Source organism: Epinephelus moara, chromosome 10 (genome assembly GCF_006386435.1).
Source record: "Epinephelus moara isolate mb chromosome 10, YSFRI_EMoa_1.0, whole genome shotgun sequence".
NCBI classification, from domain to species: domain Eukaryota; kingdom Metazoa; phylum Chordata; class Actinopteri; order Perciformes; family Serranidae; genus Epinephelus; species Epinephelus moara.
Genome location: NC_065515.1, coordinates 11055922 through 11081390, shown reverse-complemented (window position 1 = coordinate 11081390; position 25469 = coordinate 11055922). Strand labels below are relative to the sequence as shown.

The 25469-nt window shown below is 41.6% G+C and overlaps 2 protein-coding genes across 8 annotated transcripts in view; both read right to left on the bottom strand.

The window, feature by feature from the left end:
• Nucleotides 1-9858, bottom strand: part of arhgap45b (Rho GTPase activating protein 45b) — a 27506-nt gene extending 17648 nt beyond the window's left edge. Inside the window, exons 1-3 of one of the 4 annotated variants that reach the window (XM_050054402.1) lie at nt 9517-9858; nt 7549-7798; nt 5300-5482 (exon numbers count right to left, since the gene is read on the bottom strand). In XM_050054402.1, coding sequence (XP_049910359.1) covers nt 5300-5482; nt 7549-7798; nt 9517-9798 — 715 coding nt within the window. In that variant the 5' untranslated portion in view covers nt 9799-9858. Of the gene's footprint in view, nt 1-5299; nt 5483-7548; nt 7799-8959; nt 9433-9516 lie in introns of those variants that run through there. The other 3 variants (XM_050054403.1, XM_050054405.1, XM_050054406.1) reach the window with 3 other exon arrangements.
• A 3429-nt stretch (nt 9859-13287) lies between these two features.
• tjp3 (tight junction protein 3) overlaps nt 13288-25469 on the bottom strand; it is a 40113-nt gene continuing 27931 nt past the window's right edge. For all 4 annotated transcript variants that reach the window (XM_050054400.1, XM_050054398.1, XM_050054399.1 and 1 more), the window contains exons 19-30: nt 25156-25219; nt 20363-20519; nt 18303-18411; nt 17991-18210; nt 17538-17743; nt 17345-17440; nt 17156-17229; nt 16834-17044; nt 16634-16734; nt 15744-16328; nt 14312-14370; nt 13288-14220 (exon numbers count right to left, since the gene is read on the bottom strand). In XM_050054400.1, the coding sequence (XP_049910357.1) occupies nt 14100-14220; nt 14312-14370; nt 15744-16328; nt 16634-16734; nt 16834-17044; nt 17156-17229; nt 17345-17440; nt 17538-17743; nt 17991-18210; nt 18303-18411; nt 20363-20519; nt 25156-25219 (2003 nt within the window). In that variant the 3' untranslated portion in view covers nt 13288-14099. The remainder of the gene's footprint in view (nt 14221-14311; nt 14371-15743; nt 16329-16633; nt 16735-16833; nt 17045-17155; nt 17230-17344; nt 17441-17537; nt 17744-17990; nt 18211-18302; nt 18412-20362; nt 20520-25155; nt 25220-25469) is intronic.

The window sequence follows — 25469 nt, the reverse complement described above, 5'->3', positions numbered from 1 at the left end:
GCTAGAGAGCTAATTTCTTATCTAGGCCTTACTGCCATATGGATTTTTACTAAACTTGGTAGATATGTAGAACAGGATGCCTCAAGGTGACTGGAGAAATTTAACTCTAATTGGCAACTGGGTGGCGCTATAACAACAGAAAGATGCTTAAAAATGGCTAAAATGCAACCGATCGCTGTGGCTCCCCCTGTGGCCCAATGTTTGTTTTTTTTCTAATTTTTGGTATGACTAAGTCATGGTATGGTGTGCCATACATAATCATGGAAACTGTCAGTCAGTCATTCCGTCTGTCCCACATTTTTCAAAAACTCTGTCTGAATACATTGCTCTTCTTAATGGGTTCAGTTGACTATCTAATCTGCAATTTCCTATGACCTGTATCCCAAACACACACCATGTGAAACTGTACGTGGGCAACTGTGCACTCAATGGGTATGGACTAGTTTAGTAATAATGGAAATATTAATTGTTAGACTGAATAAAATAACCATAAATATAACCAACAACAAAAGGGTATGGACTAAGTGTTAAATAACAATGACAGACAAATGTATTTCTACTATTGTGAATATAATGTGTTTGAATCTACAACGTATGCAGTCATTACTTATTGCAAAATAACAACATCAGAGCTGTCCTGGTTGACCTCTGTCTCTACTGGGCTCAGTGAAACGTCATTCTGTTTTATCTCCATGGTAGGGGATGTATGAGTAAGAGGGTCAAAGTTAAGGGTGTAATGTTATGGGGAAGTAGTGTATCCCAATTGTGTGCATACCGCATGCAACAGTACGTAGTTTTTAAGGGCAGCTGCAGTACATACTAAAATTAAAAAGAAACAGTATGTGATTGGGAACGCACCCTGTGAGAGGAGCAACAACAGTAATACAAAAGAACCACCCCACTGGTTTTGGTTGTTTCATCCCATGAACTACAAGGCAAATGGATGCAAACTCTTTTCTAGTTAAACCGAATTGCAGAGACTTATTTTTTTCAGGGTTTTGCCTTCCTTATAGAACAGCTGTAGAGCGGCAGGAAATATGGGAGACAGAAAAATGGGGATGACACACTGCAAAAAGCCACAGGGTGGAATTAAACCCGAGCCGCTGCCAAGGACTCAGCCTGTATGTTGCGCACACTCTACCCTGTGAGCTAGAGGTCGCCCCAAACTGCAGAGACTTGTTTTCATACAGGAAACCCTTTAATAAAAGTTAAATTATCATTGTAAATAATAAAGTTGCACACAGGGATCCATTCTTGATTCTCAGATATCAGAGTGTCCTTGAACGCATCAGTAATGTAGGGTTCTGTCCATGCTGGCAAAGTCATGAAAAATAAAAGAATCCATTAAGTCATAATAAGAAACTTTCTTGAAATAATGACTTAAATTTAGGACCTCAGAATAATTAGAAAATGTCTTAAAACTAGTAAAGCACACTGGCTGCACTCTGGCTGTGACACACCCGCCCAGGCTGACAATGGCCACTCAGACAATTCTTGTATTTCCAGCAGACGTGCCGCAGCATGTTTCAGAAGATACAATATAATTGTGAGGATGAGTGCACTTTTAATCACTAAAGCACAGCCATAAACCTTTGATCCATGTCAGTCATGAGTGGACTTTGGCAGTATTAACTCTGTCTGAAGGCCACAGCACAACAATAAACACTCTTCTTCACTCGCTCTTCTTCCACCATAAGTAAACAAGCAGGCAAATATCAAGGAAAAAGGACCAAATTAACAAAATCTGCTACAAAATCAGGCAAAAATGCTTCTGAAAGGCTTCCAGTGTGGTGTGACACCATGCAGCAGACGGGACAATACCAGTGGAATTGGTTCCCTTACAGTCAAGATGATGGAGAAGAGAACAGCCAGTTAGGTTTGTTGTTTTTCGCCAAGCCAATTTCTGGAAAACTTGCAGCTCTACCGGCCGGTTAGGAGGCGTGAGGAGTCAGCAGTCAAAGACCATCATTGTGAATCACTGCGACAACGGGAGGTCCTCGAGCATACAGTCGTACATGTGCTAAGGGTGGGCGATATGGCCATGAAATAATATCACGATATCTCAGGGTATTTTTGCGATAAAGATATTCTTGAAGATATGACAAATTAGTGAAAAAAATAATAATTATTTAAGAATATAGAATTGCAACAAAATAAGTGATATAGTTTTACCTTTTGCCTTTAAATATTCAGTAAAAACTAAACAAAAATAATCTCTCATTTCTTTAGTTTGTGAACAGTGAGTGAGATTCAGATTCTCTACACAATATTAATAGCTCAACTAAATAAAATCCACCACAAATTACACATTTAAACAGCTCCCAAATACAAAAAATGTCCCCTGGGATCTATATATATGAATCAACAGGTGATTTCCTTCTTTTAGTAAAATCCTAAATGATTTAATTGTTTTTTTTCCCTCTAATCATCACGCTGTAACCTGTGACAGGCTGTTATGATACCACAACTATCACACAGTCAATATATGGAGTTTATTCACGTAGATTTACATCACCAAAGGTTTATGACAAAATCACTTGATGACACTGACGAGAGAGCAGAGGGAGAGATGCTGTGCTGCAGCCGGAGGAGCCGCTGAATGAGTTCACTCGCTAAATGTGTCTGAGAAGTCCGGGGCTGTTCACGAAACATTCAGGACGCCACAGTTTATTCCACACTACTGAAGTTGCTCCTCTTTTTGGAACCACCTTTGAGTCGGTAATAATTTCGCTTTCAGCTATGCTTGTTGTTGCCGTGGGTAACAGTATGACGACAATATGTCAACAAGTCGAAATATCGCAAGTATCACAATATACATTTTTCATATCATATTAGAAATCATACCAGTATTATCATGAATGAGATGATATGGCACATCTCTAACATGTGCATACAAAATAAGAGGCTGATTGGTCCAGTAGTTTGTGAGATTAGCTGTGGACATATTCACAAAATCAAAAGGCATGATCACCTCCAGGCTGATGCCCATTATTATTTTGATAAAAGTTTCTCGTTATGTCACAATTTGAAGTCATGACTGATTAACTGTGATACAAGGTCATTGTTTTGAGAAAGTTTCTCATTGTAACGACTTACATGATCTTTATGTTGGTGGATTTGGGCTTCTGTACATTTACAACTTGTTGGACCAAACATAAAAGAACAATTCCTCTCTGTCTTAAAAGGAGTAGTTCAACATTTTGGGAGCTGTGCCTTTTCTCGTTCTTGCCTGGCAGCCAGCGGACTCAAACAAAAAAAAAAAGTGTTAATTAGTGAGCTTTGTGGGTGAAGATTGCTTCAACAAACTCAACTTACCAGCACCTCAAAACCTCCCTAATTTACACTTTTTATCTTGCATGTTTAACTTGTACAAAAACCGAAGTGTAAATGTGACACATTGCAGTTCTTTGCAGTAACTTCCTGGAGTCTGCGCAAGAAATAGTCCAGCACATAACTGCTAATTGATGTTTCACACTTTGTACAACTCAAACAAACCAGATACAAAATGTGAGTTAGAGAATTTGTTCGCAGATTTTGTTGCCTTTAAACAGAGCCAGACGAGCTGTTTCCCCCTGTTTCTATCCTTCATATATACATATGAGAGTGGTATCAATCTTCTCACTTAACTCTCAGAAAGAAAGCAAAAAGCCTTGTTTCCAAAATGTGTGTCTCTGCCGCCTCCACACAGGATCACAGCGGACAGAGACGACAGGGCGACGGCACTCCGAGCACAGACAGTAAGGTCAGTGATAACGAGCAAACAAGTCCAGAGTGTCAGACAGGTCAGGTCAAGCTCCAGTGTCAGCTCTTCTGCTTTGATGTCACTGGTGACACATTTGCAGCCTGCATCCTCATATCCTCCTGACACACACACACACGAGGACTGGTTTCATTTAACTTTTCTCTGTGTAATGTTGCAACCTCATACTCCTCTGTAAACTTTTCTTCTAATGGAGGCAGCTCGTTCAGGGAGGAGGCCAGAGGGCAGCCGATCCTCCGTCCTCCCACCGTCTGTCTGTAAATGTGTGTCAGAGTGTCTCAGACAATAAGAACAGAGTGACCTGAGCACTGTGCCGCAGAGGATGTGGTCTCTATTGTTTTGCAAGATTTGAAACTAATCCTCGGGCTGAGCTACATCTGCTTTCTGTGGCTGATGAAAACAAATCACCTTACTCTCAAATCGGTTGGGTTGATGTTAAGGAAGTAAGGTGGGACCCAACAGCCACGAGGAGCTCCTGATTAAGTGGAGCATTGAATTGCAGTTTGGAGGAGGTGAGGCTGAATCTCTGATTGTGCCGCTGATTAAGAAGAGGAGGCGTCGTGTCGCGGCGATGCAGCCAGCCTATCAGAGGAGGAAGTGTGGACGAGGCCCTTCTGTCAGAGGCTATCCATCATGGCTTCCTGTTTAGAAAGCACTCTCTGGGTGGAGAACAAGACAGAACAGAGCCAGATAACGGCCGACAGAGAGACACAAACAAAGCTCTTTGTTTCATCTGAACCACAGACCTCTGCTCTGACACAACTGGCGAAACCTTCAACGTAAAACACACCTGCTCGTCTCAGCTCACACTTTCAGTTTGCTTCAGAATCAGCTGTAGTGTTTGACTCCATGAGAAAGCTACAGGTGTTTCGCCATTTTAAGCCTCGCTGCATCACACAGGAGGGGAAGAGTGTGTGTGTTTGAGGCAGTGGTAAACAAGAAGCAGGCTTCCTGCTGGAGACAAGAGCGCGGTCGAGTCTGTGGGCGCAGCGGAAACGCAGCCCTTCACTTGGAGAGAGGACGCTCACAGCCACTTGTTAGCTAACTTGTGCAAGGTGGCTCCACCCTCGTGTTCCCTTCTCCCCTCCCCCTCAAACGCTACGCACATGTGTCGGTAAAGAGGACTGATGTAAGGTTGATGAAAACCCTTTTGGGGATACCGCATCCTCTTCATGTAAGCCCTTGTTAAAGCGGACTGAAGCATGTGAAGGGGACGAGGAGAGGCCAAGCAGTATTCTTCTTTCAGTACAAACACAGAAGAAACACAATGAAACGTGTCAGGAGATGAAAATCAGAAGTGGCCACACACGTAAAGAGAATATGTTTTGTCTCCTCGGTGGTGAAAACAAGCATTATTCATGTCTTTAGATCCGTGACAGCAGCACAGAGCCAAATCACAACACGTCCTCACACATTTCTGCAGCAGCTGACAACACACACTGCAGCCCGATTCAATTTGATGGTAAATATTTACACCAGATCAGCGTTTGTGTGTGTTGCCTTGTGCCTCAAATTAAATTAATCTGTCATCAAACTCACCTTCAGCCAGCACCACATCCTTCAGTTTCTCCACAGCCTCTGCGAAGCGCGCCACGTCCCTCAGCAGGGCCGGGATGTCCTCGACCTCGATGGCCGTGCTCTCGGGACCATCAGACGGAGTAGTCGGGGTCAGGGCCCCTTTACCCTGGCCTTTAGTGAACACCCACGACTGGAGCGGGAAACCTGAGGAATCACAGAGAACAAATGCATTTATTAAGCAAAAATGACATTTTTCAGCCTCAAAATCTCCCAAGAAATATTTAGACATTTTAGGAAATACACTCCCTTTATGACGAAGAATTAGCTAATTACATACCGTACTTTAGCTTAACCTTAAAGGAACACTTCACCCACAAAATGATTATTTGTATATCAATTACTCACGCTGTGTTATGTTAAATTTGGGTAGAAAACTTTTCTCGCATGCCTCCACGGTGAACAGACAATCCAAAAACTGTGACAGTTCTTGATTTATGGGGTACAAGGGGAGCAAATTCAACAATAGCAAACTATAAAACATCCGTTAAACTCTCACACAGTTCCCGCAGTATAACCCAAGTCTCATTCATACAGTTGTACGCTCAGTACTTCACAAACACATTCATTTTCCCTAAAACTGTACGTGACTTTATGTGGAAGTGTTATAAATAGTACAATCAAGTAGCGTGCTTCGGTAAGCACATCCGTTTGAATCCTACTGCTACACGACTGCAATTCATATGGGAAGCACTGAGCAAACATCAGGATAAATGAGACTTGGATTATACTGCACAAGTTGTGTACGAGTTTAAAAACTAATATTTTGATATAGTTTTGCTGCTGTTAAACATGGCTCTTTTACTTTTCTGTTTTTGTATTCTTTGTTCACTGTGGAGGCGTGCAGGATGATCACAAGTCCTGATCACAAATTATGTGTTACACTGGGTGAGTAATTAAACAAATTTTGTTTATCAGTCATTTTGTGGGTGAAGTTTTCCTCCAACAATTCAACCCACTCAATCTTAATCTCCTTGATTAACACTTGTACAAAGTGTAAACGTGACATGTTGCAGTTTTATGCAGCAACTTCCTGAAGTCTGTGCAAGAAATAGTCCAGCACATAACTGCTAATTTACACTTCATTTTTTTTAAAGAAACCAGATGTAACATGTTAGTCAGAGGATTGGTTGGTGGATTTTGTTGCCTTTAGACAGAGCCGGGCTAACTGTTTCCCTTTGTCTCCAGTCTTTATGCTAAGCTACGCTAACCAGATGCTAACAGACATGAGAGTTGCATCAATCTTCTTATATAACTTTGCTAAAACTTGATTGAGTGTATTTTCCAAACTGTCAATCTATTCCTTTAAATGTGAGGTTTTGCTGCTGTTCATTGTTTATTTTTTGGAAATTAATAATGTTTGAATTTTAGAGCATTGGTCGAGCAAATCAACCAATTTAAGAAGGTGACCTTTGTCTCTGGGACATTGTGATGGGCATTTGCCACCTTTTGTGTTGCCATTTTGGAGACTAAATCATGTATTAAAAAAGACTAAACCACTAATCAACTGGAAATGAAAACTGTGACCCAGGATCATCAAACTTTTTATAGCTAAAGGCTTCAAAATTCACCTTAACACTCTGACTTTTCATTCATGCTGAAGTGAATTTAAAAAGTAATAATAAAACATTTTTTCTATCTATTTCCCCCCAAATTAATTTATTATTTTTATTAATATTATTATCTAAAAAAAATTATATTCTTTTTTTTTTTAATTTTTAATTTTTCTTCATTCAATTTTTTTTCATTTCCTTGAAATGTTTTTTCTTGACTTTTTTTTTTTGTTACAAATTTTCCCTACATTGTTATCTATAATTAAAATGTTACACAGCCATGATTTAGATCAGGCCGTGTCTCCCGTGGTGAGCTGTGTTTGTCTGTGTGTTTGCTGTTGTTTGGGAAGATGGATGTGTTTCGATGTGGATAACTGCTGTTCATAAAAAAAAAAAAAAATTCTCTCCCCTGTACTGTGACTGTTCTATTCATTATTGACCATCAATAAAAAAAAACCTTTGAAAGGAAAATAGAAATTATTTGTTCTGGATTCATCTGCTTGTTAAATGTCAGGCAGGTAGATGGTGTACAGTTAAGATATTGTGTGCTCTGTACATGTGGCGCCTTCCTCTAGATTTCACTTTCTGTTTCAGCTCAGGTGTGGATGTGAAGTATGTTTCATTAACTCGACAAAGTAACGACGGATGTTTCAAACTGACCTGCAGCGCTGGCGTGTCTGCTCAGCGCCGTCGGCCTCTTCAGGGTGGACACAGGCGACGGGCAGCCCACGCCTTGCATCACCCCCAGCTTTCCATGCTGGGTGCTGGGGGTGCCCGGGCAGGACAGGGAGGGGTCCTGAAACCCGGCGGAGGACGGGGTGAGAGTTGAAGAGGAGGACGAGGGTGAGGATGAAGAGGAGAGGGTGGTGTCGCCTGCATCTTTCCGAGGCTGCTCCTGGAGAATGGACAGCTGAGAGAGACGGGGATAGAGAGTGATTTTAGTGATACCAGTGCCATTATTGATTCTGCTTATTGGTCTGACTCCATTTTTGGGTTTGTGATCAATCTTCTGTGTGTAAAAGAAGTGGGCCTACACGAGTTTACAGCATCACCTGTTTTACTACTTGAGTCTGAACACAATGTAGAAACAGTCTATCGTCTTCTGAGTGGATGAAATGAGACAATATTTGTACAGCTTTCATTTTCATTCAGGTTTTCTTAGTCAAATTAGAAATCTGCTGAGCCTGTCTGGGTGGTGCTAGTGTCATTAAAACACTGGAAACTTTCCCTCAGTAATCGACGTGCTGCTCGGTTGCGGAGAAGCTTGTGTGTAGGGTGTCAAATACATTGCACTCCTGGAGTTTAAGCCTATTTTGCGTTTCCGAATATTGTCACTCTCACTTAAAATGCTCATTTTACAGACATTACAAGCTGCATCTTCCTTCATGACATGAAGCCACGCCAAGACCGTTTCGTCCTCGCCATGACTCCTTCATGTTGGAAGTTTCCAGCTGTGTAATGCACGACTTTGACGTCACTGCTTTGCAACGCACAGCTGTCAGAAAAACATGGAGAAAAGAGGCACACGATTCGACGTATCGAACTGGTTCTCGATTCACACCCCTACACAGGAAAAAGCTCAAGATGATCACGTGATTCTAGCTTGACCTGAACGGCATGAGGGTGCCGACTCCTCTTTGCGATTAGTGGCCTTGAAACACAGCAGCAACAGCGCTGTTGTTGGTAAACACACATGTGAAGACTTTCACAAGATCCTGTGTTGCGTTGTGCAACAACTTCCTGACTCCAAGCTGCTGTCGGGTGTGGCAAACAGAGCCGAGGGGTAGAAACACCGAAATGTCATTTGGTGTTTGGAATAAGAACAGTGATATTTCGCAGAGAAATGACCTTCTCGTCTGTCGACAAAACAGAAGTTAAAAGTCACGGGAAAGCTGTTTTTTCTGGCCTGCTTCGAGAATCGAGTCTCCCATGTGTGGTCGACTCGCACAGGTTGAAGTTTAGGCCTTGACAAGTGCACAAGGAGCTCCACTCAGACGTGCAAACATTTCACAAGAAACACAAAGCATCCCTGTACATCTGTGTTGGACATAAGCTGCGTACACCAACCTACCTGCTTCAGCCACACGCTGTGCTTGTTGGGCAGTATGTCCAGTCTGTCTTTGCCCTTCGACTCAGCTTTCTTAACTCTCTGACTGGTCGAGTAAGGGTTGTAGCTGCTTTTGCCACTACGTTTCAGCATGCTCCTTCCCACTTACAGCCCCGTCCCCATTCTAACCAAGTCAACTTTTGAAACTGGCCTCACACACAGACTTTTCACACACACACACACACACACACACTGCAGCCTGACACTGCTTCAGTGCTGAAACCTCACTAAAGACACACTTCCTACGAGCTGGATGAGTCAGTGTGCAGTCACACACACATCTGAACATGAAAACACTGAATCATGAAGAACAGCAGGTTCACACAGTTTCTTATCTTACCAGTCACATTAATGGCACACACAACCTGTTATAGGCTCTAAACACATGCGCGCGCGCGCACACACACACACACACACATACAATTCCCTGTTGTCCGGAGCCCTCTGTGTAGCCTGTCCCCTCCAGCTGAAGGTCATCTGACACACACACTCTCAGAAACCAGAAGTGATGCGCTACTCACAGACGGGGCGCTGCTCTGCGGCCCGGGGCTTCCTGCTCGGCTCTTCTTCGAGATGGATGGCGTCTTGATAAGTTCCCGTTTCTTCCTGGTGAACATCTTGAGCGTGCCTTTGCCGTCCATCCCGACTTCTTTGAGTTTCACGTACAGCCCCCCCACCCACCCCCCGACTCGCCACTTGGGTGCTGTGCCGCGCGCCTTCAGCGGGAGCTCGGTGCCATCCGGGCCGACCTTCAGCCACGGGAACTGTCTGTCTGTCTTCCTCCTGCTGCTGCTGTCACACATCGAGCCGCGCAGGCTCACTGACGGAGAGACAGACAGCTCACCGCAAACTGTCTGTGCGCTCCCGGCATCCGCTCTGCGCGCAGTTTCCTCACCAAGAGGAGGAGGAGGAGGAGGAGGGACACTAACAACGACTTTTCACTAACTCTTGGCTTCAGCTGCTCTCATGAAACTGTAACATACACCTTAAACTTTCTCATAACTCCACACTGACTTTACAGGAGAGCTGCGTCCTGACGCACACCAAACACACACAAGTGCTGCTTTGTCCAAACTCACAGTAATCAGCTCATCCTGACACACGTGTGTATCCCACATGTGACCTGAAGCTTTTCATGGTAACCTTCCGCCTCCGCGTGCACCTCAATACATCCACGGTGCACCTGCTCCACACATATTCAAATAAGAGGAGATACCACACACACCTGTGTGTTTGTACAGAGACTTTTAGAGGGGCAGGTGCGCAAAGGTAAAAACAATATTTAACAGACCATGCACATGATTTACAGCATAACCTGCTGAATTATAGCAGCACATATTTAAACAGAAACTAACACAGCATACTGCAGTATTTAAAATAGGCAGTGACATATTTGGATGATGAGGTGGGGTATTTTATTTTAATATTATACTAATTTATTTATTTACATATTTTCCTCTATTGATCCATGTGTCCTGTTTTGTTCTTGTTTCATGCCCATCTTCTACTTAGTTGCAAATATCTTATATGTTGTTATTCTGTCATGCTTTTTCTTTTAATTGGTATTCAATATATTGTGTGCCTTACACATTTTGTCTGGGAGAGCTAGGTCAGATGTTTGGTTCATGTGGCCACTGTGTTGATGTTTTTGTGTGAAAAACTATAATAAAAATATAAGATAAAACATATAAATATTAAAAAAAATCCCTAAAACTGTACAGTAAAATCACGTGAATTTTGACATGGATAGTCAGGGTCATCCTTTCATCCTGACTTTCATGTAACCTATTATGGTTTTTTTTAAATGACGGTTCAGATATGAGGAAATTATGAATGTGTACTAATGTAATTTGAGCTGATTTTGGAGCTCCTTTTTTAAATATAAAAAAGCAGTACAATAACTTCTAATTGGATTTCATATAATGTGCTAAATACTGTTGTTTTATTTGGTATATAAAATTTTAGAAATCATTCCTGAAACATGGGTCTTTCTTAGACCTTTTCAGCAGCTCAAAACACCCATACTGTAGCACCAAGAATAGCCAAGCATCAAAATCCAAGCGCCAGCTGGCTTGACTCTCATTTTATTTATAACTAGATTTATTGATAATTGTTAAACATTCTTCTTGATAAGGGCCATGTGCAGGCCTTCACAAACAAACAAAACAAAATCTAAAATACGCCTTGACAAAAAGGCACTTTGACTCAAGGGGGGAAAGGGCAGGAGCACCCTCGGGCTCCCCTTCTGCATATCCCTGTTTTAATGTGCCTTGGTGGCGGAAGAAGTATTCAGATAATTTACCCGAATATAAGTATACATACTTATTGTATATTGAGTATAAGCAATATTACAGTGTAAAAATACACAGCTACAAGTAAAAGTCTGACATTCAAACTCTTAAAAATACAAAAGTATCATAAGTAACAAGAAGTAAAAGTATTCCTTGTGCAGAATCATGTATATTATATTATATCACTGGATTATAGTTATTGATGCATTCATGTGTTCATCACTTTAATGTTGCAGCAGGTAAAGGTGGAGCTCATTTTAATTACTTTATCCTGCTGGGAAACTTAATGCATCATAATTTATATATCATTAAAAAGTACAATATGTGCTTCTGAACTGCAGTGGAGTAGAAACAGAAAGTTGTACAACATGCAGATTCTCAAGTTCAGTTTGAGTACCTTGAAGTTGTACTTAACTACAGTTGTTGAGTTGAATACATTTGCTTAGTTACAGTTTACCACTGCTTTTATGGAAGCAAAAAAAGCCATAAAGATGTGAATCTTTGAGCAACTGAATACTTAAAGGGGGACATTCATAATACATGAATTTATTGGATATAATTCAACAGCAAGTATTCAACAGTTTTGATCTTGCCATATGTTGAGTGGACTCAAAACTACAAAATCAATACAGATTTTTTATGAATCTTTACTGCCTTTAAAATGTGAGCTGCCACCTCAGTCTGGTGTTTGTATATTTATCTCCTCTGTGCACTCTGACCACCAGAGGGAGGAATGAAAACCTGAACGCTGGACATGAAAGATTAAATGTTTTAATGTGACAGTTGTGGAGTGTGAATGTAGAGGAGGGGGCAGATGAACTGGCAAGCACAGTTGGAGAGTAGCAAACTACATATAATAAAACCTTTACTTTTTTTAAAGATGATTTTTTTTTTTTACTTTCTTTGATAGGATAGTTTCAGCATGAAACACAGGGGATGATATGCAGCATGAAACACAGGGGATGATATGCAGCATGAAACACAGGGGATGATATGCAGCAATGTTCTAGGGTTTAAAATCGAACCTGCAGCCGCCGCAGCAAGGACACAGCCTTTATACTGTACATCAGGCACCCACTCTACCAGGTGAGCTACTGGTCACCCAGTAAAACAAGTAGTTCAGCTACATTTTCCAGTAGCTTACCAGTAGTTCAACTAAATTCATATTTGCATAGTTGCATCAAATAGCCATATTACTTTTTTTGCCATTTTTTTGCGTGCTTAAACTAAAACTTAAACAATTTGTAGTTTACAAAAGTAAAGGAATGATTTTATATTTTTATGTCACCATAGTTTCTCTATCGAACCTCCTTTGACTACAATTAGTCCGACATTTTATTATTGCTATTTATTAGAGAAGTTGTTGCATGCTATTTACAAAGTTACCTGGCTGACTGGATAATCTTGCTTAATGCAACCGCCCCACCTGACTGATGGACGTGCAAAACTTAAACAGACCTTCCTGCAGTTTCCCATTGATAGTGGGGTAATTTAATCTTTTGGTTTATGCGGCACAGTGGTGCAGTGGTTAGCATTGTCGCCTCACAGCAAGAGGGCTCTTGGTTTGAACCTGGGCTGGAGGGCTCTGACCCCAGGGTGGGGGAGCCCTTCTGTGCAGACTTTGCATGTTCTCCCTGTGTCAGCGTGGGTTTCCTCCAGGTGCTCCAGCTTCCTCCCACAGTCCAAAGACATGCAGGTTAATTGGTGACTCTAAATTGTCCGTAGGTGTGAATGTGAGTGTGAATGGTTGTCTGTCTCTATGTGTCAGCCCTGTGATAGTCTGGTGACCTGTCCAGGGTGTACCCTGCCTCTTGCCCAATGTCAGCTGGGATAGGCTCCAGCTTTTTCTAAGTAGTTTTAATTAACCAATCTAGATTTCTTCCCCTGTAGCTGTAGTTCAACGAGTTGTGGCCCCATGTGAGTTTGTAATAACTGGATTACATGCCAGTATATTAAAGAATACGCAGCATGTGACAAGACACGACACGAGAGCAGGAAAAATGCAGTAGCCACCTTACATATTTGTTTATATTGTGCGTTAGTGGTATCTCTTAACAAACAAATGTGCAGGGCATCAAATACACCAAAAAATAAATGCAACAAAATGAACCTGTTGCCTTTGGGGCCCCTGAGGGTCCGTAGTGATGGCCCTCTTCGCCCAGTTAGTTCTCCAGTCTCAGTGGGGAGTGTAATATCAGGTAGTGTGTCACAGCTTGCTTTACAGTTTCATCTTCCAATTGTTGTTTGTCCACGAAATACAAGTCATTTTCACGAGTAGCTGATACTAGTGATCATCATTGATCAGGGTTGTTTTAACGTAGGGGAATCCTGACAGAAATGTGAAAGACATTTACTGAGTTCTGCCATCTTAGTACGACTGAACAAACCCACTGTTGAAATCAGGAAAACAGTTTAATGTAGAAAAAGTTAAAGAGGCATCCAAACATATCATAAATGCTTTTGACTCACTTACTATAATTTCTGATAAAACTATGTGTTTACATGTTACATACAGTAGCAAAGGGCAAACTGATTTATTTGACATTTAAGTAAAAAAATGAAAAGAAATCAGGCACTTTGATCTTAACATTCACGTGAGAACCTTTTCTGTAGGTGTTTCAGTAATCTGTTAAAGGTTGTCGAAATCTCCAACATCCACTCCTGGGCGCGGCCGTCAGTGTAGCCTGACCATCTTCAGACAAAACTCTGGTTCTGCACAAACACATGTACAAAATGATCCAAGAGAGTTTCTTAGAGGAGTGAAATAGTTTCCATGTCCGTGTTAGATCGGTTGCTTTAATCCTCACTGGGCTCTAAAGTTCTGTCGCAGGACCCCACTCGATGTCATCCACATCGTCCTCGTCGTCATCGGAGCTGTCGCTGCCTCGGATCTGTGTGCGTCTGAACTGGACTGCCTGGTGATGATGTGCTAGCCTGTTAAAGTGCAGGACAGAGGGGTGGAAATTAGCAAATAGCCTCAGTCTGGCTTTACTCTGACAAAGACAGCAACAGAAAGAAGACTTACACGATGAACTGAGGGCCCTTCTTCTCCTCCACTTCTGCCTGTGGCTCTGCAGAGCGAGCCTGCAACACAAGACAAGAACATCATTTTGTTTATGGGGATTCTTGACAATGAAAAATGTGTTGAAACTACACAAACGTGTGTAATACAAACACAAAGAGTACTATAGAAGAAGAAATATTGTGGTGTTCCTGGATGTTTAAATGCATTTACTGCCAATCACATCCTCTACAGTGCTGACAACCACTTTCCAAAGTAGTTAATGTTTTGCTTATTTATTTCCAGGCAAGAAAATTTAAGCTACAGAGACTTTATAACTTGCTTGAAGCGTAAACATTTACTATAATCTTTATGTTGTGTGGTCGGAAAGCAGCTTTAGATCCCTCAGTTTCTCATTGCTGGTTCATTCAGTCGCTGCTGGGAAAATCAGGCTGTCAGATTGGGGGGAAAAGGATTGAAAAGACAAACCAGTATGTCGCTTTTAAGATTTAAAAAAGAGTTATTATTTGGGCACTATCTCACTGTTTTTTTAGTTTTTCTGCCATTATTTATTTTGCTAAGGAGACTCAGGTCCTGGGGAGAACAGGGAAGATTTATTGTAGACATTTTTGCCTTTTAATGGATCGCATAGTGTAGCTTGAGGGGGGAGGAGAGAGGGGACGACATGCAGCAGGGGGCCACAGGCTGGAGATCAACCCGGGCTGCTGCAGCAAGGACAGAGCCTTTGTACATGGAGCGCCTGCTCTATCCACTAAGCCACCGACGCCCCGATTATCTGTTATCAATGATTAATCTGCCATTTTTTTCCCCCCTCAAATAATCGTTTGATTGTTTGGTCCATCACATTTTCCCCTGAGTGCAAGTTGCCATACCTGAATCGTTTGTTTTGTCCAACCAACAGTGTAAAAGCCAAAGATATTTAATTTACTATCAAAGAAGACAAATAAACCAGCAAATATTTATATATTTTATGCATCTTGGAAACTAAAACAAGGTAATATTTGTCATTTTTGCTTTAAAAAATGACTTAAAACTTTCCTCTTGTGCTAGGCGTGAAGGAAAACTACGGTGGCCGACACAAAAATACCATTACGCAAACGGCCCTGTCTATAGCCAGTGTTTGGTTTGTCCGTTCTAGGCTACAGTAAAAAACAACATGGCGGATTCGCTCCATATGTAGCTATAAATGGCTCATTCTAAGGTAAAGAAAACACAATACTTTTTATTTTCTGGTGGTTATAAACTAATGAAAACACAGTTATGAATATGAATATCTGCCAATAGATGCTCATAAATCCTTCACACTGGACCTTTAAATAATTAACTGATCATGAAAATTGTTCATTTTGTTAATTTACTCAGATACTTACTAAGATAAATGGCTTCACACATATAAAAACACAGGTATAGTCCTTTAAATAAACATTTTGTTTACCTGGTCTAATTTCTCCTCGATGGCAGACAGGCTGGCATGTTGTGGGCTCTCAGGCGGCGCCTCGGCGTATGAAGGCTCGTTCAGAGTGTACCTAGTGGAGGGGTCGGGGGCTATAAAATCCGGGGGTCCATCAGATGGAGTGGTGGGTTGAACTGCATCAAGGGCGCTGAAATCTGAGTCTGTAAAACTGCGATGAGAGGGGTCTTCCTCCTCAGCAGCGCTGTGAGGCGGGCTGTAACTGTGCTGGCGGGAAGTCCTGGGCTCAGGTACGTGCATCAAGGGCGGGATCTCTCTGACTGAGCGTGTGTTGGAGTGAGGCTCGCTGTCCACGTCGGGGCTGTGGTGCCCAGAGGCGGGCTCAGATGATCGGGCTAAAGCGGCTCCAGCTACTCTGGAGGCTCTGGAGCCTCTGGGGAGCGTGGCTTCGTTCTGATCCCGGTAAGCCTCCTCCAGGTCCTCGTTGTCGGTGTAGGCCTCGTCGGTGAAGGCCTCTCCGTCAGTGTCCTCCAGGTCACTGGCAGCGCTCAGGTAGTCGGACTGGGTTTGATCCAGAGCATCCAAGTCCTGCTCTCCACCACTCTCCAACTGGACAGAGAAAATCAGTTTAGTCATTAGTTTGAAAGATTAGTTCAAAGGGATATATATTTGATTTTGGGGTGAACTGTCCCTTTAAGGTGACTTTTAAGTGCGTTAATTAAAGTATCTTATGATCCCGTTTGGGCTGATGAAATTTCATTATCATTGGGCCCATAAACAATTGCCAAAACTACTCATATACTTAACATATATATATTTTTTTAAATGTCTTAGATTTACTGTATAAACTGTAGCAACATACTTGAAACGAAATAGAAAACTAAATGTGAAATGATCAGGTTTGTGTGTCGTACCGTCACTTCAGACACCCAGACAGGTTTTGACTGTTGGTGGCGAATCTTATCTTTCAGACTCTCATACCAAATACCGGAGTTGGGCTGCAGGTCAACACGTGCTGCAGGGACAGTCGGGAGAAAAACACAGTGTAAAGTAAATAAACTATAAATTGGTACAAGATATATGACAGGGACAGACTGAGCTTGTGTGTCAGTACCTGAGAAAAGGTGGCTGCAGTGTTTCCTCAGCTTGAGCGCCTGTGTGTAGAGGCGCCTGGAGCTCTTGTTGGAGTTGGGGTTGTACCTCTGCCTCATGGCTTTGACGTCCTTGCGGCTGTGAGGGTCCAGGAACAGCACCATGGGGTGGTACTGGATGTAGTTCAGCCTTTCGACTGCAGTGGGAGTGATGTCCAGAAGAGGGTGCTTGTCCTGGAAACAGAGAGGAGCAAAAGTGTGAACAAAACAAGATTCATGTTGTTGTTACAGGTGACTAAATATTACATTTTTTTTCTACTTGTGGTTTGTTGAAGACTGGCTCACCTTCTCTGCTATTCTCCTCACAGTGTCCAGTTTAATAACTGTGGAGCTGCTGTCTCCACTGCGAGGAACCATGTCTGCAAGAGGCAGAAAAACTATGTTTAATATGTGAACAACACATCAGGAGAGTTACCACAAAGAACGGAAAGTATTCTTATGTTGAACACAGAAGAGTGAAAAAAAGAGACCAACCTGCCACTTCATATTCATCAGGCATCTCTTTGGCCAGCTTCTCCATGGCGATATCATTAAGAGGACCCATGATGACGATGGGTCGCTTGAAATTAGCTGGAGACACAAACAAATCAGAGCTATTAAAACTCTCTCAACTCGAGGACATGAATCTATATGGTGACATCATCTGTGTGTGATAAAAAACAACAACCTTCTCTGAGCAGGACTCTCTCGTAGGCCGGGAATTTGCCCTGAATGGTGAGCTGCAGCAGGTCGTCACGCGTCCGCCGGACGTTCTTGTCATTCTTTTTGTTCCCTCTGAGCCCCCGTAGTTTCCAGAACTCAGCTCTTGGTCCTGTCGGCTGCCTCTCTCCGCTAATCCGCTGCGCCTGCTCTATGCTGGCCAGCGTCTCGGCCCTGCAGGAAGTAATGACAGATGTAAGAACTGAATCATGGGAACGTCCAGTAGCTCAGTGGGTAGAGTGGGCACCTCATGTACAAAGACCAGCCCACGACCCTCTGCTGCAGGTCAGCCCTCCTCTCTCCCCTGTCATGCTTCAAACTGTGCCATCATTACAGGCAAAAAAACAAACCCTAAAAAATAATCTTTAGAAGAACTAAAACACGTTCTTGGTTAAACTAGGAATCTAAATCTCATCCTGACCTGGCCTGGTTGGGGATGGTGCCTTTATCCATCTCGTGCAGGTCGTTCCCCATGCGGCTGGCCAGCCAGTTGCCCAGCTTGCCGCGGTGCATTGTGTCCAACACCCTGAACACCTCTCCTCTGGTGAAGCTCAGACCGATTGGAGTGTCTGCCTCGTGGTCAAAGTGGGTGCGAATGTAGAAGTTGTCTGCCAGGTTGGACTTGATGATCTTCTTGTAAACTGAAGAGAAAGAAAATAAAGATACATTTAGTCACTGCTTTACAGAGGCTTTACCCATTACTACATCTGAGATGGTCTGGTGATAAACTTACTGTCCATCTTGTTCTGAGTGCAGATTTCAACCCGCTCTCCTTTCTTGATGTTCAGGAGGAAGTTGGCTGCCTCTTCTCGTGTGAAATGACCAAAATCAACTTTATTTACCTGAACAAATGAGAGACAAGTTTAAAGGGGATTGGCCCTACTTTCTCCTTTTTTTGTGTCTACGTGACTACTGGGAACAACAATTTTTGAAACTGGTCCAGTATTGAGAGAGAGGGCTGCAATTCGGAGCGGCAAAACAGGCTGCAATGTAACCACTCAAGGCGTGTTTGTCAGTGTATGTCCACTAAAAGCGTTTGTTTTTGCTGTTGACAGGCTCTGATTATCATTTTAAGTATCTGACAACATTACTGAAGGGTTCCCTACAGAGATTGTTAAAGAATAAGATCCTTTTCGTTTAACCAGAAACTGTAACAAAATTACTGAGTTGCCAAATCCACCAGACTCCATTTAAAAAAACAGTAATTTAATCCTGTATAGAGCAGCATATTTTCACACCTTACTGGGTGCATTAAGGGTTTATTTCAACCAAAACAGAGTTAGTGATTGTTGCAACAGTGGAAAGAGAAACTAAGTCTGCTTTTGTGAGGTTTTTTTTTTTGTTTCTGTCGACTTTGAATTAAGTGTGTTTTACAATAATAAAATGACTGTTTATTTAAATGGAGTCTGGTGGCTTTGGCGATGGTGATTTTGAGGCAGTTTCTGGTTCAACAAAAAGGACCTTACTCTTTAAAAAAAAAAAAAAGGTCCAACCTCCGATTCTTTCGCTAATGCTGTCAGAAATTTACCATGATAATCCGAGTCTGTCAGCAGAGGTGGGAATAAGTCACACTTGAAAGTCTCAAGTCTTAACCCTCAAGTCTCTCACAAGTCCCACATTATGGTGATGAGAATCAATAATAAGTCGAATAAAGTCCCTGCTGTAAGTCAAGCAAAACAAGTCAAGCCATTGCTAATGTCAAGAAAGTCACAAGTCAAGTCACATGAAATTCTGATGATTCAATAAGATAATTCGTTATCTTAAAATGTTTGTGGGGGGTTGTAGTGATGAATGAAGATGGATGTTGTGTGATTGTGTCACCAATTTCTGAGCTGCAGACCTTGCAAACCACTGGTTTTTTTTTTACTGTCATCATTGACAAACATGAACCTTGATCCAAATTTTGTTTGAACAATCCCCCATCATGATACATGCCTCCTGTATTGCCCTCTGTTGGTCCTAATAGAGTGCCAGGTTTGCACGTACTGCTCCAGAAATCACCCAACCATGTTTCAGAAACAAAATGTAACTTCTCAATATCTAGAAAAAAAAAATCAAGTCTTCTTGAGTCATTTGTCTCAAGTCAAAGTCAAGTTGAGTCTTTCTTCAACTTTAGTCAAGCGTCTTGAGCCCTCAAATTTGCAATTAAAGTCTGACTCAAGTCACATGACCCGAGTCCCCCACCTCTGCCTGTCAGTGGCAAAAACAAGTACCTTTAATAGACATTAATTGATGATGCAAACATGCTCCCAGTGGTTACATTGCAAAATGTTTTGCAACAGAAATTGTTGTTTACACTAGTCACTTAGACACAAAAACATAAGAAAAATAAGGCCCAGTTTGAAAAATACCTGTAACCCGTCAAGCCAGATACAAGTTAGAGTATTTTTAAATTCCAAAACACAGTAAAACTCTATCAGTTGACTTTTGCAGATTACAGTCACAGAGAACTCACTGCATTCAGATATAATCTTAAACTCAAGCTAATTCCAGATGTAAAGATCTTTAAAAAATGTAATTGTATTGTATTGTATTAAACTCTGACTTAACTTTAACTCTGAAGCTTAAATGTCAAGGAGATGTGATGAGCACCCTGAGCACACAACAAGATAAATTGTGCTGACTCATGGTGACCTGACAGATGAAAATCAGCTGACAGAGACTGCAACTGAGCTTTAGAGTTTCCGGTTCTAGATGTTGACATTAACCTCTTCATAACAGTTCAGCTTTAAGAAATGTTATTAATGGACTACTGAGCAGTGTACAACCAAAAGCAGAGCATCATTTCCTCACCGACATGATCTGGTCTCCCTCTTTCATCCCCTCTATGTACGCAGGGCTGTTTGGCTGAACTCCACCTACAAATATACCGACATCGTTTCCCCCCACGAGCCTCAGACCCACACTGCTGTCCTTCACAAACGACACTGTGTGGACGTCCGAGCTGTACCTGAGAGAGTGAGAAGAAGAATTAGACGTGAACTCATGACTTTTATAAATAGGCTCGCTGCCTACCTGGTCAGAAAACAAGGACCCTGGAGCCCCGGCGGCTTATAGGCCTGCATCACTCATTAATATAGATGCAAAGATTTTAGCTAAGGTCTTGACTCTGAGGCTTGAACCAAAAGTATTAATATTAGCAACACCTGGTCAAACAGGCTTAATTAAAGAAGGGAATTCCTTTAATTATACCAGAAGACTTTTGAACACAATACAACTTGCCAGTGATAATTAAGTACAAGGTTTGGTGGCAGCTCTTGACTCATTTAAAGCGTTTGATAGGATTGACTGGCTCTTTCTTTTTATATTTCTTTTTTTATTAAATGGTTAATTGCAAGCAGACAACTAATTACCCCCAGAAAAAAGAATACAGTACATATATATACTTGCAGATACAAAGAGTATTGCAGGCTGACATCAGTTAAACAGCATGATGTAAGACCCTCTTTCCTTATTATCCTTTTTTAAGCAGTGTACCCAATAAAGTTTTCTTTACATACATTATCAAATTAGGAGACATTGCAGTACATTATTTTTAAGTTGATCATCGATTGGGTGAAGTTGTTGTATTTGTCCCTTAAAGCAGTGATTGTTACTGACTCCTACTGCTCAGATCCTTTTCCATTAGAGCGTGGAATCCACCAGGCACGTCCGTTGAGCCCTCCTCTGTTTGCTTCGGCTGTAAGCCTCTAGCACAGCTCACTAGAACTACGTCAATGTTTAAGGCACATAAAATTTCTCTTTACGCAGATGATGTTTTGCTGTACTTAGTTAAGACAGCTACTACCATCCCTTGTCTGATTTTAAGTTCACAGCAGTTTGGACACATATCAGGTTTTATGATGAACTCTGAGGCCAAAAATGGAGGCCACCCCCACTAGTGCTATGGCAGGCTCTGCTCCTCCTCGTAGCTTTCCTTTTCATTTGTTACTCATGGAGATAATATGAATATGTCCCTCTCTAAAAAACTGGTTTAGCTCAATCATAATTTGCATTAAAGAAGACTTGCATAGGTGGAGAACTCTACCTGTTTCCTGGTTAGGCAGGATAAATGTGCTCAAAATGAATCTAGGTCAGTGGTTACCAACCTTTTTCATTAAGGGATTCCTTTCCTACCATTGAGTAAACACAAGACCCCTGACAAACTGACATATTTTGGATAGTTCATGTTATATTTAATGCATAGCATTGGATGTCCAAAATAAATTGACTTTTTGTTTTTGCACTGATCTCAGCTTGTGGACCTTTTTTGTGGCTGTCCAGCTCAGTTACATCGGTGTGCAGGTATCTCCTCTGCCGTCCTTTCTTGATTGTCCATTGTACTGACGCACCCAAGATACACTTTTTGCTGCCTTAAGTAGGTACAATTTCACAGCAGCCCTTAGACTTCTACTTCCTGATGTCATAGTTCTATTAGCTCATAGGTTACATGAACTGTGTACTTTCCTGATGCAGGAAGAGGATGTTCAGAGCATATGTTCAGGTCTTCACCGTGCCCTTATTCTGAGATTGTTTTAATGTTTATGTCTTGAAAAAAATATTTTAATTTAGTTTTCTTAACCTCTCTTCACCCCTTAAATTCAATAAGGTCTTGTGACCCTGGTGAAGCTTACTTTACCCCTAGAGGGAGTCAGAGCCCCCCATGTTGGGAACCAGTGACACAAATTGTTCTACCCTCAACAGAAGTTGCCAAACTCAATTCCCAACAGCTTTTTAAGAATTTAGATTAAATGTTTACACAATCCATTTGGCAGGGTAAAACGATTAGAATGAAAACAGGAAGGTTACAGAGAGGAGAAAGACCCCAAACATCCCACGCAAACCACAAACTGGTTTACGGACAGCGAAGGACTGCCCCTTTGTGAAATTACAAGAAGGTGAAATTGGAGGTTCAAAATAACTTTATTGTTTTGAACACAGTGAATACATGCAATGAAAATAGGAGCCAGAAGTAAAAAATGATTCTTAAGTTTGTAACAAAGTCTTATATGGAGAAACCCAGATTTCCCCCCTCATGCCAAGATGTAGTGTCTGGCAGGAAAAAGGTCTGGACCGGCTTGTCAATATCTATGAGGGAGGAACAATGGAGTCATTTAAGGGTTTAAGGGTAAATATTCTTAACAACAGTCTCATTTGTCCACTATTTACAGATAAGACATTATATACCAAAATAAGCTCCAAATGTATCTTTCTTGAAAGACATTTTTAAACAACCCAAACCAAAAAAAAAATTACCGTAAAACTTCAATAAACAGCCCGGGCTATTATTTGCTTAAATCACTGAAATCAACGGGCCCATATTTGGGACAGGCCTTTAATTCCTTGCACAAAACTGTTGCTCAAACCAGTATGAATATTACTTGTGTAAAAATTAGGCTTCAGATAATATATCAGTTATGAATCATTCATTTAATCTAGCTCCGAGTTACGGCACTTGAGGACACTCAATATTCACAACTTGGATTCATTTTCATGAAAAACCCTTTTGATTCTTTTAATCTGAAGATCCTTACAGACTATTTGAGGAAAGGACACATAATCTTAGGTAGCGAACAACCTAGTTTTATACATCTGAAGAACTTCTATTAAAAAACACGAACAGCTTGGCAACCAGACCAGGCCTCTGTTTGAGACAGGCGGGTTTTTTTGTCAAAATGTGTAGCCACCCTGGGCTAATAAAAGGGACTGGGCGTTTAACTGAAGTTTTACGGTATGTCCTATGTTCACAAAACCTTTGGCTCAAATCTTAATAACCTTACAGATTACATTTGAAAGCAATGGCAGATTGACAAAGAATGTCGATGAAAAGAAAATATTTGGGCATCAGTTATAGTAGCAGTTATATCGTTATTCTGAGCTATACTGATGGCTTCATTGTACAACATTATTTAGGGGCAAGCTTGGTCTGAGCTCTCCTAAATGTACTAAATACAATTCAGAAGTTGGCATGCCCATATGTTTTGGAAATGTGCAGAGAAACAGAAATTTGGTGAAAGGTGAAAGATGACATGGTTACCTTGATAGGATATGATTTGGAGCTATCACCTCTTCAGTGTATTCTAGCAGCCAAATTGGACAACGCCAGAAACAGCTGTAAAGCTAAACTGATCGGAGCACTCCTACATATACAGGGCTCCCACACATTTACATGGACAAAATTTCCATGACCAGTCACAACATATAACACTGCATAGTACATTTTACTCTCGCAGTCTGCAGACACAGAGCAGTAGAGCTCCCAGAAAGGGGGCCTGTTGGTTCATTTGTTCGACCTCTGCCACGCTCTACTTTCAGAGCATCGATAGTGAGGCATAGGCATGGAAAATTTGGGATTCATGATTCTACATGTAATCACACTGTCACTACATTGTGTTTCTTGCCCCACTTTTTGGGCATTATTGAAACATATCAGAGTCAAATTCTTATCAAACATCACTCTAGCTTACTGGCATAGATGGACGGAGAGACGTAATGCGGGGAGTAAATAAAAGATCATACATTAAAAAAAAAAAAAAAAAACGCTGTCACACATCGACTCATATTAGAGCTACGTTTTGTCAACAGCTACAAAATATTAATATGCCGCTGTTTCACATTATGCGAAAGTTTATCTAGATTAACAAACACCCATGACTTTAACAAAAAAAAATAGGATCACAGGACTTTTTAAGGCCTGGAAAACATGATTGTGGAATTCCATGACTTTTCCAGGTGCATATAGCAAGAAAGGCTGTTCTCAAATTTTGGATTTCTGAGGACATCCCTTCACTGGACGATTGCTATAAGAAGGTATTGAGAATACCTCCCCTGCCCTGCACCTTCATGGCAATGTTGAGGGATCAATCAAGTTATGGTCTGTCTTGGACACAGTGGACCCCCCTGGACTGGACTTGGTTGTACCTTATTAATAGTTTCTATATACAGACTCTACACTCAGTGAATTTAGAGTCTGTAGGCAAACCCCGGAGATCTTGCCTCCGGAAGAAGAGCGGAAGAGCCCTGGTTTCCGGTGCTAGGCTGTTTGTAGTCCGCGTGAAATTGATCAATCACGTTTGAGCCGGCTGCAGTTGTTGCCAGGTTAAACGGTCCGTGCGGTGAACTAACGAGGCGGAACATAATTGTCGTCACTGCAAACTCTGAATCCATCGCAATGGTTCAGCATATTTACTTATATATAAACGGAAATTCGCCTCCTCAAACCGGAATGCCAAAAAATCAGGGGTCTGCCCCCAGAGGCTGTATCGCCGTCTGCCAGAAGTCAGACGCCAAATACAGCCAATGGGTTCCGAGAATGCCTTATTAACAACCCTGGAACTGACTACAACATATCCTTATAATATGAACTTAATTATTTTGTTTGGTGGTTTTGTGTGGTGTTTTTCCTTCTGTATTGTGATCGTAAGGTTGTTGTTCCTGTTGGTTTTGTTTAAGGAAAAAGCTAAATATTCTGAACTGAAAGTACATGTAATCATAGTCAGAACCTCAATGAAATTAGAAAAAGAAAGACATGCATTCATTTCTGTTAAGATAAATTAACATGCTCAAAGGTGAAGATACACATGAATGAACAACTGAGCATAACTTACCCTGGGTTAGGTGATGGGTAGGAGTCTGGAGGTAGGGAGTAGATTGGCTCCTCCACAGGCTTTGCTAGAAGAGATACCCAAATGTGAGACTCCCTGCTGGTGCAACTTACAGTCAGGTCCATAATTATTTGGACAATGATACAGTTGTCGTCATTTTGGCTCTGTACACCACCACAATGGGTTTTAAATGAAACAATGAATACCTGCTTAAAGTGCAGACTCTCAGCTTTCATTTAAGGCTTTTTTTTTCAAAAATCTAGTATGAACTGTGTAGGAATGACAACCATTTCTTCACACAGTCCCCCAACTTTAAG